The 14527-nt window shown below is 49.0% G+C and overlaps 1 protein-coding gene across 1 annotated transcript in view; it reads left to right on the plus strand.

The window, feature by feature from the left end:
• CD80 (CD80 molecule) overlaps positions 1–12577 on the plus strand; it is a 30819-nt gene extending 18242 nt beyond the window's left edge. The window contains exons 4-7 of the mRNA XM_045008227.1: positions 825–1103; positions 3067–3192; positions 7500–7644; positions 10140–12577. Of these exons, the coding sequence (XP_044864162.1) occupies positions 825–1103; positions 3067–3192; positions 7500–7627 (533 nt within the window). The 3' untranslated portion in view covers positions 7628–7644; positions 10140–12577. The remainder of the gene's footprint in view (positions 1–824; positions 1104–3066; positions 3193–7499; positions 7645–10139) is intronic.
• The last annotated feature ends 1950 nt before the right edge of the window (positions 12578–14527 follow it).

Consider the following 14527-nt stretch of genomic DNA (forward strand, 5'->3'; position numbering starts at 1 on the left):
AGTTGACTAGGAAAACAGTGACTGAAAGTTGTTACCATGTGATGACTGCTCAGTGCTCCTGTGTGAAATGAGCTAGTGGTTTCAGTCCAGTTTCTGGTTTAGACGTGACTGTCTCCAAAACAATCCTTTGTGCTAACTAAGGCAGTGGGGCCCAGTGGATAGGGTGCTGGAATAGAACTGAGGTGGCCTGGGATCTTTCTCTTTCTGCCACTGATCTGCTGTGTGACCTTTGGCAAGTCACGTCATCCCTCCATGCCTCAGTTTCCTCTCCCATGCTTTGATTCTTGTCTACTTAGATTGCAAGCTCTTTGGGGCAGGGACTGTCACTAACTATGCATCTGAACAGTGGCCAGCATCATGGGATCCCAACTGCAGTTGTTTGGGGAGGTGGGTCCCTAGACATGACCGTAATACAAATCATTAATTAATTGGTTCCCTTGCTGGATGGCTCAGAAGAGAGGCCAATGTTATCTTTTCTACACATTTATGCAATAGACTATTAATAACCACAAACCCTATATTTCTATAGCACTTTCCATTAAGAAGGCCACCTTACAAATGACTGTATATCTAGAGAGACAGCGCACCACCACTGAATGTGGCAGCTGGTGAAACAGTGCACTGCAATATTGGACAATAGTTTAGGACAGGAAGTGAAGGTGAATACTAGAATTCCCTATCCACCTGTAACTTCAGAAGGAATTTGGAGGCACTAGAATGCCAAGTGCTGTGGTCTTTTTAATGACAAGGGGTCAGGAAGACTGCAATTATGTGCCTCATCTGACAGAATGGTAATTAAATCTCTCTCACTACCTTTGCTCCAGCTGACTTCAGCAAGCCGGTCATATCAGCGGATGTACCCAAAGATGCTTGTGGTTCAACTGAGGTGACGGTGAGCTGTTCTTCTCATGGTAGCTTTGCAGAGCCCAGAGTCTCCGGGATCCTCAATAATATGTCTGTGGACTGGCAAACCAATTTATCTGACTCAAAAGACAGCCTCTATAATGTCACTGCCAAATTGCATCTCAATCTGACTGAAGAAATTTTCCTCACGTGTACCATTGAGTATGATGTCTACAAAGTGTCCTCTAGCTACACTCTGAGTAAGTTTCTACCAATCGTACGCAGTGTGCAATGAATTTGTGGAACTCGCTGAGGTACATAGCTCAGAAAGAAGGGTGCAGTTACTCGTCTCAGAATAGTGTCCACAGTTACACAAACATAAAATTTGCAAGCCCTCTCATTCCTGCCTCAAGGTCTGTTACTGGCTGCAATAATCAGGAAGAAATTCCAGCTTCCCACACTCAGTAGTATTCCTAACGTATGTATGTAGTAATGTACCATGATTGTATACAGTGCAGTGCAAAATAGAGGATCATACAATAAATGGTCCTGTGCCTGGAAAGGGACAAGTGAAAACAGACAGGGAGGGTGATGAAAGGCAGTATACTGAATATGAAGTAGCTGTTACAGTCTAAATGCTTCACAGTACAAAGGAGCTTGCAAGAAGACGCTTAAAGCCAGAGAGTTTAAAAAAACATTTTTTATTTAAAACAACATTTAAAACATGTTTCTATGCCCAATGTTCTGACTGTATGGATCCAGGCATTTCCTAGGGAAGCTAAGGAGAGATACGGCCACCCTTATCCAAGGTGAATAGTGCCTTATTCATCATAGCCCTGCTGAACTCTGTGGGACTTGTGAAGGTACCATTCAGCTTGAGAAAGGAGCTCAGAACCTGGCCCTTAGAGAATATTGCTAATAGCTGGAATGTCTAAATTCCCAGGAGGAAACAGGTATGAAGAAAAGGGCTCAACAGTATATTGCATGGAATAGAAGAGGAAAAAAAAATCCCAGCAAAATAATCATAATAAAACAATAGCTTGAGGTAATGACTGATTCTTTGAAGACAGAAGGGGAAAAAACAGTGACAAGAACAAAAAACACCTTTTGATTTTTAAAGTGGGTGGCCACTTTCACTTCAGTTTGTTGGGAACAGTCCTTAAAGCAACAAATGCTTGGGAGTCCCAGCTCCAGGCTAGCGGGGCTCACACGTGCAACTGGCAAGATTATGGGGGAGAATAAAGCCAATGTCCAGGAAGCTGAATGCTGCTTAATTTAGCCCAATCTTAGACTCCTAGCCATTAGCGAGGGTAAAGCCCTACGAGATGAAGCATACATTTAGGCCATCTTCCTGCCAATGCAGGAGAGCTCCTTACTGCAGAAGTGGTAATACATGTCTAGTCGTTTCAATGTTCTGACAGGACTTCCACCACCTGATGAGAATGGCAAGAGCATCTGACTCCACTGAAATAAAATTCCAGACCCTCACTCTCTTTGCCCCCTACTCAGAGAATGATAGATCAAATATGCCTTTTGCATTCAGAGGTCTCTTTTTATGTATAAACTTGGAGGCATACATACTGCCCTGGCTTAGGTGTAAATGTGCCTGAAACAAGAGAACCCGAGTATGACTGGAAGTTTCTCTAAATGCAGACTCGTAATTACCCACCCAACCGCCACTGTTCCTTAAAGGGAAAGAGCTTTGTTACTTCCCCACATAAACACCCACGGCCAACAGAGGCTTCTCAGGGCAGGCAGTGCCTGCTCTGTTAATCAGATAGGTTATGATACTTAGTTGCTACTGTGTATTACCTCTTTATGTCAAATTTGCCTAGCTGCTTTTAGATGTTCACAGCCTTGCAGAACTCATGTGAAACACAGTTCATCCATGCCCGGTTCTGGAAGAAAATCCAGCACTTAAAACTACACAGCTGTCATAAAAATCTTAAACCCAAAAAAATACTCTTGGGGAATGGGAGGCTTCCTCAGAGCTTGAGTTGCAGCGTTATCACTTTTGTGTACCAGGGAACATACCCTGCCTGGAACTCCATATAGTTCAGTAACTATAAGGAGTGGCTGGATAATATATTGCAAATAAGCATGTTACTGGTAAAAAAGGCATTACTTGGCATTAGAATTTGGACAAAACACACCTACTCTTGTGTGAAAGTGGCACTATGGTGAAGGGCCCTTCAGTTATATTTGTCAATCCTTTCTTCTCAGAAAAACTAAAGGAATGTCCTTCTCCAACACCTTCGCCCCAGGGGGTCATTATTGCCTCGAGTTTGGTTCTCATCTGCATCTTCCTTGTGGCCATTGCCTTGCTTTTCAAATATTTCTGGTGTCATGGTAAGTATAGTTCCTTTAATGAGAGTCACATTCATGGGCTGCTTTTTGATGCCTCACAGGAAACTTGGTAAAATGTACTATTTGGAAACTCTTCTGTTGCTAGATTGTGGAGGGAAGTGCAGAATATCCAATGCTCTAGTTGTACTAATTGTAACAGCCAATGTCACAAAGTATAGATTCATATCAGGACTTTCCTAAAGGTTGGCAGCTATGTGGGTCCAGGGTTTTGGTTTGGTCCATTATAGGCAGGGAGCAACTGAGCCATTTGGGTCAGGATCAAAAATTCTGCAAAATTGAATGATTTTTAGATGTGGGCTGGTTTGGTTCAGACCTGTTTTTATGTACTGAAGCGTATAAAGGAGCCCTTTGCCAGGGCTGTCACTGCTGTATAATCATCAAAATACAGTGGAGTTTTTACCACTTAAAAAGACTTTGCCACCTCCCAAAATGAGGCTTATCCTCAAGCCCTCCACCAGCAAGCTCCTATTTTCACCATTCCCTTGCTTCCCCCAGAATAACTTGGGGCCAGACTTACACAGCTATTTGGGCACCTAAAGATGCAGAGAGGCACCTAGTGGGATTTACAAAAGCAGAGTAGGCATCTAACTCCCACTGAAAGTCAATAGGAGTTAAGCACCTGTCTTGGGGACTTATGAAAATCCACCTAGAAGCCTCTCTTCATCTCTAGGTATCTAAATACCTTTGTAAATCAGGCCCAAGAAAAATACATGAGCCTTACAGTGTGTCCTAAGGGTCACACAATCTAGGGTTTGGCCCAGGGCTGGCTCCAGGCACCAGTGCAGCAAGCAGGTGCTTGGGGCAGCCAAGGGAAAGGGGAGGCACATCTGGCTCTTCGTCCGCAATCTGGCGGCGGGTCCCTCAGTCCCACTTGGAGGGAAAGACCTGACGCTGAATTGCCACCGAAGAATGAAGTGGCGGCTGCCAATCGCGATCGTGGCATTTTTTTTCCCCACTGCTTGGCGCAGCAAAAACCCTGGACACGGCCCTGGTTTGGTCACAAGGGAAGTGAGCTTGAGTCCAGAATCACCCCGCCTTGAACATGCGCTGTCAGTAGCCACCCTCCTATTTAAAGCAAGCGCTGTTGGCCTGCATGTTTGAGCTGATCAGAGTTGCAGTGCTGTCCCTCAGCGGGAGAGGTTATTTCTAGCATAGCTGGGCATTTGTAACTTTATTTTGCTTAGGATCACCACTGCTTCTTCAGCTAATTTTAAATGTGCTGTCTACAAGTGTGGAGTTGGGGTTTTGTTTTCTATCCGCCTGCCCTGCAAAATCAGCCTAGGCTCTGAGAGTCAAGCAAGGCTATTTCCTCCTGGTGCACCATCAGAGGCAGCTTAAGGTTTCCTGGGGTCCTGGGCCAGCGCAAGTGGGGGGGGATCCCTTCCCACCCCTTCCACCTGTGACCCCACCCACAGCCCCACCCCTTTCTGCCCCTTTCCCAGAGGTGGGGTCCAGGGGCCCACCCCTGTTCCACCCAGGGTACTCCTCATTCTGTCCCCTCATTGCAGCCCTGCAACCTCTTTTTCTCCTTTCTCCCCCACCCCCTACAGCCCCAAGACCGGAGAAGCTCTGTCCCCATGCCACAGCCCTGGGGCACAGCAGGAAGTGAGAGCTCTTCCAGTCCCAGGGTCGCTTCGGGGGGGCTTTGCCAGGGGACAGGGTTGGGGGCCGCTGCGGGGGAGGGAGGGCTTGGGACAGGGTCAGGGGCTGCTGGGGGGGCTTCCCCATCCTGTGGCTTCGGTGGCAGAATTTTTCCAGTGGCTCCCCAGTTGGTGGGGCTGCTGGGCACAGGCCCCATGGGCCCAGTGGCTAATCCACCACTGTGCACCATCACCAGTGAGAGAGGTTCTGTGAGGCAACTTATGCTCTCAGCTCTACAGCCGCTATTATCGTCAATTTATGACCTCAGTGGCACCTGCTCAGCTCCCTAGTGCTTAATGGGGTGCACAGCTGTTTGGAATGTACAGTAGTAAACAATCCTGTTGCTGCACCCAAAGGAACAGAGTCCAGCTCACACTCTTAGCTCTGTCATTCTAATAAGGGTAAAAACTTCGCTTTGAGCCTGAGGTCAGTAGACATGTCTCTGAATCCCCCCAGGAACCAGAGCTGCTGAATAAGATGGTGCTATTTTACAGTCACTTTTCAGACTAGAAGTTCACTTTCAGAAGCTGAAGCTGGAGTCTCAAACCAGCTTTCAAGTGTTTAAGGTTGAGTTACACCTCAGTGAGAAGGGAAATGTGAAGTTCTTCAGGCCACGGCTCCTACAGGGAAATTGCTGCTTCCCCCTCAGAGCTCAGCAAATGCTTCAGAAGTGCAATGTTATGGTGGAAACCTGGACTGGGAGCTGGTCCAGCCTTAGAGTCCAGTTTCTTAGCTTAAAAGCTTTGCTTCAAGGTGAAGCAGGGTGGAAACAAGCAGCAAAAGGGAGGAGAGGGGAGGGTTGGGCTGGAGTGGGTGGTTGAGGATTTTAGTTGTGTTTGTGGTGGTGTTTGCAATTTGCCAGACACTCTCCAGACATTTGAGAAGGGACCTCCCTGCCCTGAGGAGCTCACGATCCTAGGCCTGCCTGGGCAATCTTTGCACCTAGCTATATAACAGTGCACAATCTCTAACTCTGTTCTGGAAAATGGGCTTAAGAAAAAAAGGATGTGGGGAAAGATAGCAAAACATTTTTCCTCTGCTTTTGTTAATCCACTTAACAGAATGGGCCAAATTCAGAAGTCACTTAAATGGCAGCATCAGATTTATGCTGAGACGTTTGTGTAAGCCTGATTTAGTGTAGCATGCCAAGGGGACACTGATTGGACTATAGGAGGAAAACCAACTAATAGGGTGTAAAACTATGGGGAACCTTGCTCCTACTACACCCTTAAAAGAAACTGTGTTACTAAGACCCCACCTTTCTGCCTGCTTGGTATATAACTTAGGCTCATTTATTGGCCTGTAACTTACAATAAATAGTGTATGTACTCTGAATTTTCTCAGAATATTTAGGGTTAATTTTTTGCATGTCCTGAAGTCCTAGTTCTGCACCAATGGGATTTGGTGTTTATCCAGAGGTGAAAGTAAGCTGGTATGGTCCAGTATGGTGTACTGGCAAGAGCCGGTATGCCGTGCTGGACTGGACCAGCTTCCCCGGTGGTGATTTAAAGGGCCCAGGGCTCCAGCCGCTGTGGGGAGCACCGGGCCCTTAAAATCCCCGCCCAAGCCCAGCTGCCAGAGCCCCAGTGGCAGCAGGGCTCCGGCAGCGCTTTAAAGGGCCCGGAGTTCCCCACAGTGGCAGGAGCATTGGGCCCTTTAAATCCCCACCTGAGCCTGGCTGACGGAGCCCCAGTGGCAGCAGGGCTCCGGCGGCGCTTTAAAGGGCCCGGAGTTCCCCACAGTGGCAGGAGCATTGGGCCCTTTAAATCCCCACCTGAGCCTGGCTGACGGAGCCCCAGTGGCAGCAGGGCTCCGGCGGCGCTTTAAAGGGCCCGGAGTTCCCCACAGTGGCAGGAGCATTGGGCCCTTTAAATCCCCACCTGAGCCTGGCTGACGGAGCCCCAGTGGCAGCAGGGCTCCGACGGCGCTTTAAAGGGCCCGGAGTTCCCCACAGTGGCAGGAGCATTGGGCCCTTTAAATCCCCACCTGAGCCTGGCTGACGGAGCCCCAGTGGTGGCAGGGCTCCAGTGGCGTTTTAAAGGGCCTGGGGCTCCCCTCAGCGACAGAGCTCCGGGCCCTTTTAATCACCGCCGGAGCCCTGCTGCCCCGGGGTGGCAGCAGCAGGGTTCCTGCAGTGATTTAAAGGGCCTGGAGCTCTGTGGCGGCTGGAGCCCCGGGCTCTTTAATTTGCCCCTGAGCCCCGGGGCTCCCAGTTGCTTCTGCAGCTGGTAGCTCTGGGGTGATTTAAAGGCCCTGGGGCTCCCAGCCATAGCTGGAGCCCCAGGGCCTTTAAATCTTGAAAGGCCCCGCCTCTTCCGGTTGTGGCCATGCCCCCGCTCAGGACATACGTACCGGTACCGGTAAGTCCTTTAAGTTACTTTCACCCCTATGTTTATCTGTGACATCACCTAAAAGGCCCAAATCAGCCAATGAGAATATGGTTATAGACAATTGAACTAACATGCTGAAGGGAACAATCCTGCTAAGTGAGTGATGGCACTAGAGGTAAGAGCTCTGATATTCCACCCCCATCCGTAACCATATTTGAAGGGACCAAATGTGGCTGAAGGAAATGTGGCTGAAGGAAATGTGGCTGTTGAGTGCACTTGAATTCTGAGCACTTAAGAGAGATTGTCTTCTTTCCTTAGGCTGCGAACAACTGCGGTGCTCTCACTACCCTGTCCCTCAAGATCCAGCAGTGGGAACTGAAATGAAAGAGGGTGTAAGAGGTGTCAGTGACCTCTCTGAAGTAATATCAGAAGCAGCATCTTTCTGATTACACCATATTTGCAGGTAACTTTCTCCCGTTTGTTGATGGCAAAATAGATGCTCATATGCTATGCGCTGGTAATGTTAGCACACAAAGTGTTCTGTTGTTTTCTGGGGTCAAGGCTGTAGGGCTTTGTGGCCACTCACATTTGGATAGATTACATGGTCTTCTGGAGTGAGGGTGTCTCCCAGCTGGGTAATTGCAGAGATTTTTTTTTTGGTTTACATTTAAAGTGAATGTAGTAATGGTAAAAGAGGCCAGTGGTCTTCAGTTTCTTCAGGGCTCTTGGTCCTTCTTGCAATATAATGGGGACTGCATTAGTGTAAGTAAGTTCCCCTCCTGCCACTCCTCCAATTTGCCCCACCTCCAGAGCTCACACCAGCAGGGCCGAAAGAGCAGCTCTTTGATAAATACAGTTCTTGGTTCTGCTCCGGAGACCAAGATGCTGGTTATTGCCTTAGAGCTGGGTTTGTTCATTTCACAAACAGGCCAACAAATAGCTCTCATGGGCAATGTCTTTTAGTCTCTACTAAATTGAATCCGATTTGACCTGTTCACCAGCAATCAACCTCTCACCAGTCCCATGTGCTACCCTGGCTCCCTGGAAACTATTTCCTGTTACGTATAATGGCCACAAGGATGATGAGAGGAGGGCTGAAGGAGCAGTGGCCAGAGGTGTTGAGGTAGGGCACAACTGTGAGTGAGTAACTCCATTTTTCATAATCGGCTCCTAAGGTCTATCTACGCAGCTGCCAGCAGCGAGCTTCCCAGCCCAGGTTGACAGACTCAGGCTCATGGGGCTCACACAACCACACTAGAACTAGCTGTGCAGACTGCCCACCCTCCCCCCCAGACTTCAGACCCCGAGCTGCAACATCTATCTGGCTATTTTTAGCATGGTAACATGCATCCTGCAAGCCTGAGTCTGTCAACCTGGGCTGGGAGGCTCACCACAGCGGGCTGCATCGACATACCCTAAATGCTTGTCCATCTTTGAGACACTTATAGAATCATAGAATATCAGGGTTGGAAGGGACCTCAGGAGGTCATCTAGTCCAACCCCCTGCTCAAAGCAGGACCAACCCCAACTAAATCATCCCAACCAGGGCTTCCCTCCAAACCCTCCTCTTCAGCAGCTTGAGGAGAATTTTATCCCTCTGAGGATTTCCAATGTGAGCAGTGAGGTGAGTGGCAGGGTGTGAGATATCAAATAGCTTCATTGGGAGCCCAGGGAGGAGTAGATGACTTGAAAATGCTGTTTATTTTTGATAGCTCAAATGAAGGATGCTGGGGCGGTTTCTGGGAAAGGTCAGCATGGAAATGGGGTGTTAGAAAATGGAAGCACAAGTGGGTCACTGCCCTGTAATTACAGAGTGAGGAAAAACTCTGGTTACACTTCTACAATGACTTTGGGCACTGGGGAGTCCCTCTCCTTTCTCCTGATACCTGACTTGATTTACAGCTGCCTCTGCCTCTGGAGGATCCAGGCTGATAAACAGGAATCAAAGCAGAGGAAAAGAGATGCTGAGATGCTGCTTCCAAATGCCTGGGGGTTGGGGATGGAATTGGAACTGCTCAATTGTGTCTTAAACTCTGTTCTCCTAACAAAGGTTTTCCTTTAGGTCAGGGGAAGGAACAAGGGGAGAGAGGATCTGTGCAATAAGTTAATTATTATTAATGAATAATTATTTTGGGGGGAATGATCTGGGTTCTCTCTCTGCTGTCCCAGTGGCCAGTGTGTGCAGCATAGTGACAGTTGCGAAGTCCTAGGGGTCACGTTTGTTTGTTTTTCTGTTCTGAGAATGGATGGCCTCACAACTTGACATGCTGTGAGAATGAAGGAAGGGGAAATCATCATAGTTAGTTTCTCTCATGTCCAAACCCAGCCACCCACTCTCACTGTCCTACGGGGAAGGCCCCATCTGGAACAGATACTAAATCTTGGTTAGCAAGTAGTCCGAGGGGGTTTATCAGCACAGATTCTATAGTAGGAGTTTCCCTACTGAATAAATTCATTCCACTGCATTCCTCTTTCTCAAAATCCTCCTGGCTTTTTTGTAAATGCCTGGTTGTTCCCACTCCTGTTGCTTGAAATAGCTACTGTCTAGTGGGCAAACTTGGAATCAGGTGTCAGAACTGCTGAGATCTGTTGCTGATCTTGGGACAGTCTCTTACACTAACATGCAGAGTTTATCTAAGTAGTACCAACCACAGCCTGTTGTAAGTCAGATAGTCTGGTTTGCTGTTGATTCATCCTTACTGCACAAAGTAAACCCTCTCTCCAGACAACCTGCAGGCTTTCACAAGGACCAAAGACTGGCCCAGATTCCAACCCCAAGTGTGGTGCCCTAGTGGTGCGTGGCTTGCAATGCCTGCCCTCACCCAGGCAAAGCACCCCTCTGCTATTGCTTGTTAGATTAGATGCCGTCATGAGGTCTGCAGATGGCTTCTGTTGTCTCTGACAGTCATTTTCATGGATGTTTTAGAAGTTAAAAATCTAAACTTTGTGTCCCCTCAGATCTCATATCCTGTATGCCCTGTACTGCAGTCCCCATTGTCCTCCGTGGCCAAGGCTTATTCCATAGACTGTTTGGCTCTTCCAGAAGAGGATGACGGATCAGGCAAGAAATCTGCTCAAGTGGACTGGGAAGATGGTGTTTTGTGAATAACCACCACCACCACCACAGAAGCTTTAGGACAGTAATGCACCAGAGCCCTGTGTCTGCAATGCCACCCCAAAGGAAGCGCCATTTTCCTGATGAGCTGCAAGAAGAAATGTTGCTCCAGCACACCACCTGCCTCCTCAGAGTTTGGGATGTTTGGCTTTGACATTGCCTCTAAGGCAAGGGTGGCCTGTGGTGCTTTACCAGGTAGCCCATCTTTAGTAAGGAGGGGCTGGCCCTTGGGAGATGACAGGTCCCAATGTGCAATCTTGATCCAAGCACAGGCTGCACCTCTTTGTTACAGTTGAGGGCAGCTGCAGTCTGTTCCATTCTATGCATGGTCCTTGGGCTTGGGCATGTTGCCAGTACAGTTCTTGGAGTAGAGTTTGGATTAAGAATGTATTTGAGGACCTGACAATCACAGATGTCTCCTGTCTCAAGTCACTTTTCCAGTAAGGACGCAAAGTTCAGCTACTCCTTAAGGAAGAACTGAACAGCGATGGGGAAATACATTGTATGCTTATTTCAGCAGCCATAACATTTAGTGTAGTCTGGAGTGACATCAATATACTGACACCCTGGCCATTTGCTAACTAATATGTGTACAGCTATCTGCCTCGTTTGCAGCACTAATGCTAGTACTCATGACTTGTTTGTCCCAAAAACCTCTCCAGCCAATGAATCAAAGATACAGCTCTGCTAGTTCACCCCAAAGAGGAAGATGATATGCCAAAGCTCATTTATCTGCACATTCCAGCCAACTGACGGCATGCAGACACACCCAACTGGTACTTTTTATATGTATTTCCCCTAGTCAACACTCATATGCAGTCAGATTGCTCAGCAGCTAACTTACATGCATGTAACATGAAGAAATAGAAAATTCATGTCTAGCTCCAAAAACACAGGTCTGCTCCCCTTAACGGTGTGTGGGGATGTGTGACTACAACAAACACCCTTGTTACTATTGCTTCTCCACAAGGCTTGGGGTGGGCTAAGTCTTTAGTTTCTTGCAGGAAATTTGGCGGCATGGGACTACCTTGGCCTGGGATGCTGTTGATCAGTCTATGGCTGCTGTTCTCAGTCTGTCCCCTGTATCCATTCAGAAGCTGAAGCATGGAAGAGCCCGGCTTGGCCTCTAGCATTGGATAGGACCTATCCAGATCTGGCCTGAATGGTTTTAGTGCCTACTGTGTAGGAAAGCGCGATTTCTCATTTTGAGGGGAAAACCAAAACCCAATAGGCTGCTTGCACAATGGGATTTACTAACATAACTCCGCCCCTGCTTGCTTACTCAATCCCTTCTGCTTTGTCTTTAAAGCTAACTGGTTATAAGCTCTGAGAGTTACAGCTTCATCCAGCCTGTTTTGCAGCCGTTGTTCAGGGAGTGGAACCAGTAATCGCACAGCAGCAGTGCAGAATGGATACGGAGACTGGTTGTGCATTGCAGCGTTCTCACTGGTCACTTTTTTGACGTTACTGCAACCAGGCTCTGACCCCCACCAGTGAGTGCACAGCTGGGAAGCAGCACTGGGACACCCCAAGCCTACACTCCTCTTTCTGGTAAATAGGTGTGTATGAGAGAAATTACTGGAGGGAAACCAAGCCAATAAAGGCAGTTTAGGGAGGCTCAGGCTCTGGGTGAGAAGCCAGTGTAAGTTGGGAATGGTGTGTCACATTTTTCTTTTCTTCCCATTCCTACTATCCAGCAACTAGTCTGTACTCTTGCTACTGCCAGCTTTAACTAGTGCATTCGCCTACTGGTCCACTGGCCGCTATGCTACTCTGTACTTACTTGCCCACTCTCAGCTTTGTCTCTCCTTTCATACTGCTCTGTAACTTCCCCCTCTCCCCTGAAGCCTCCTAGAAATGTGTCTGTACCACAATGCTTTCCTGTTTAAAATAAAACCAAAACCAAAAAGTGCTGTACTTACTTCCAACCCTCTTATTCCAGCTGTTCTATACTTAATGTGCACTCCTGACTGAAGCCTGTAAGCTCTCTGGGGCAGGGTTTTTCTGTTGAGCACTTGCTTTTGTAAATCGCCAGATACCCTTATGACACTGTAAATAATTCCTTCTAGCTGAGCTAAGGGATTCCACACTGACAGAAATGCAGGACATTTAGGGTTTGATTTTCCCCCCTCTAAAACATGTTTTATGTTTTCTACTGTCTCACGGTGTTTTCAGTGAAATGCACATGGTTTCCATGAGACCTTTCAGCTTATTTAACGCCTGACTCAATGTAACAGGTGAACTGCTTTCAGTTTAACATCTTCATTTTGGCTAAGATATTCTATGGGGTTTTTTCCCCCCTTAATTGTATTAAAGGGTAAACTCTGCATTTGGTTTCCTTTTCTTAATAATAAACATATCTGCTCTATGTGCTGGGACACTACAGGAGCTCATTAGCTTCTACGCTGGCTAAACGCTACATAGTCACAGAGTAAGCACCAGTGTCCAGGTCAGAGGTGGGCAAACTACAGCCCACGGCCACATCTGGCCCACGGTACCCTCCTGTTCGGCCCCTAAGCCCCTGCCCTAGGAGGCTGGCCCCCAGCCCCTCCCCTGCTGCCTCAGCTTGCTCTGCCGGCGCAGTGCTCTGGGTGGTGGGGCTGTGAGCTTCTGGGGCAGCGCAGCTGCAGAGCCCAGCCTGACCCGCTGCTCTGTGCTGCGTGGTGGTGTGGGTGGCTCCAGCCAGGCGGCGCGGCTGCCTGTCCTGGTGCTCTGGGCAGCACAGCTGTAGCGCTGCCAGCCACCAGTGCTCCAGGCAGCACGGTAAGGGGGCAGGGAGTGTGTGGGGGGGTTGGATAGAGGGCAGGGGAATTCAGGATGGTGGTCAGGGGGCGGGGGTGTGGATATGGGGCAGGGCAGTCAGAGGGCAGGGAACAGGGGGTTGAATTGGGGCTGGAGTCCCAGGGGGGCATAGTCAGGAATGAGAGGAGGGGTTGGATGGGGCAGCGGGGGGCAGTCAGGGGCAGGGGTTCCAGGGGCAGTCAGGAATGAGAGGAGGGGTTGGATGGAGTGGCAGGGGGCAGTCAGGGGCGGGAGTTCTGGGGCCAGTCAGGGAGGGTTAGATGGGGCAGGAGTCCTGGGGGGGCTGTCAAGGAGTGAGAAGCAAGAGGCGGGCAGATAGGGGGTGGGGCTGGGCCATGTCTGGCTGTTTGGGGAGGCACAGCCTCCGCTAACTGGCCCTCTATACAATTTTGGAAACTCGATGCAGCCCTCAGGCCAAAACGTTTGCCCGCCCCAGTCTAGATCTACAACAGAGATTCAGGCTCAGAGTTAGGCACCAAAGAATGGGCTCCACAAAATCCAGCCTGCTGAGCAGAGGAAGCTATTTATGCTAGTAAATAGGAAATAGTTGCAAGAGGTGAGGCCTGAGCCACCTGGGTGAGAGGCAGGTGCTGCCTTACACACAGCTGTGAACAGTCTCCTAGCCCTAGGCACTTGTACCAGGCCAAACTTTTCCTGCAAAACATGGTTGCAGTGGTGCCATTGCCCCTGCCCTCCTCCCTGTTATTCCCACTAGCCCAGTGGGCGGAGCTAGTGAGAGGACCTTGCCAGGGAGGCACCAAACCATGTGGTGGCATTAGGATGTTACTGGCAGAAGCTTTGGTGCCCATGGGATTTAGGCACCACATGAGGTGGCAGCTGAGTGAGTGCTGTGAGGCGCTAACAGCTGGACTTGATTTAAAGTGGAAGTTCGGTGCTGTAGCCTTTTGTGGCTCTAGCCCTATGTCAGGTCAGGCTCTAACCAGTTGGCTGCCACGGTACAGAGTATGTGCAATGTTGGCGAGTTACACCAATACAAGCCTCAACCAAAGGGGCTTGAGCTGGAAAGGGGGCCTGCACCTTAAAGCCCAGTCCTGCAAGGTGTGCGCAATGCTAATGCCAGAGGGAGTCCAGAGTACTTGGCCAGTGCCAGGTCAGCACCCACTCTCACCAGGCAAGAGCCAACGCGCATGTGTTAACCCCCATTTTGTCAGCATTCCAGGCAGTAAAAGAGTAGGTTGGTCATGCTGGTAGGCACAGACTCCATCAGCGGTAACTGATGCCTCTTTGCACAGTCTCAGCAGCTGGCTGAAGGGCTCTTCCCTAATCCCCCTTCAACTCTGAGCCCATGGACCCTCCACGACAGCATTGCCACAGCACAGGTATGCTAAGCACACACACATCCCCCACACCTCTACCTCGAACCTATCTCAGAACTAAAGGCCTGCAGTCTTTGTGCGACATGCCAGTT

The sequence above is a fragment of the Mauremys mutica genome, chromosome 1, assembly GCF_020497125.1.
Source record: "Mauremys mutica isolate MM-2020 ecotype Southern chromosome 1, ASM2049712v1, whole genome shotgun sequence".
Classification (NCBI taxonomy): Eukaryota; Metazoa; Chordata; order Testudines; family Geoemydidae; genus Mauremys; species Mauremys mutica.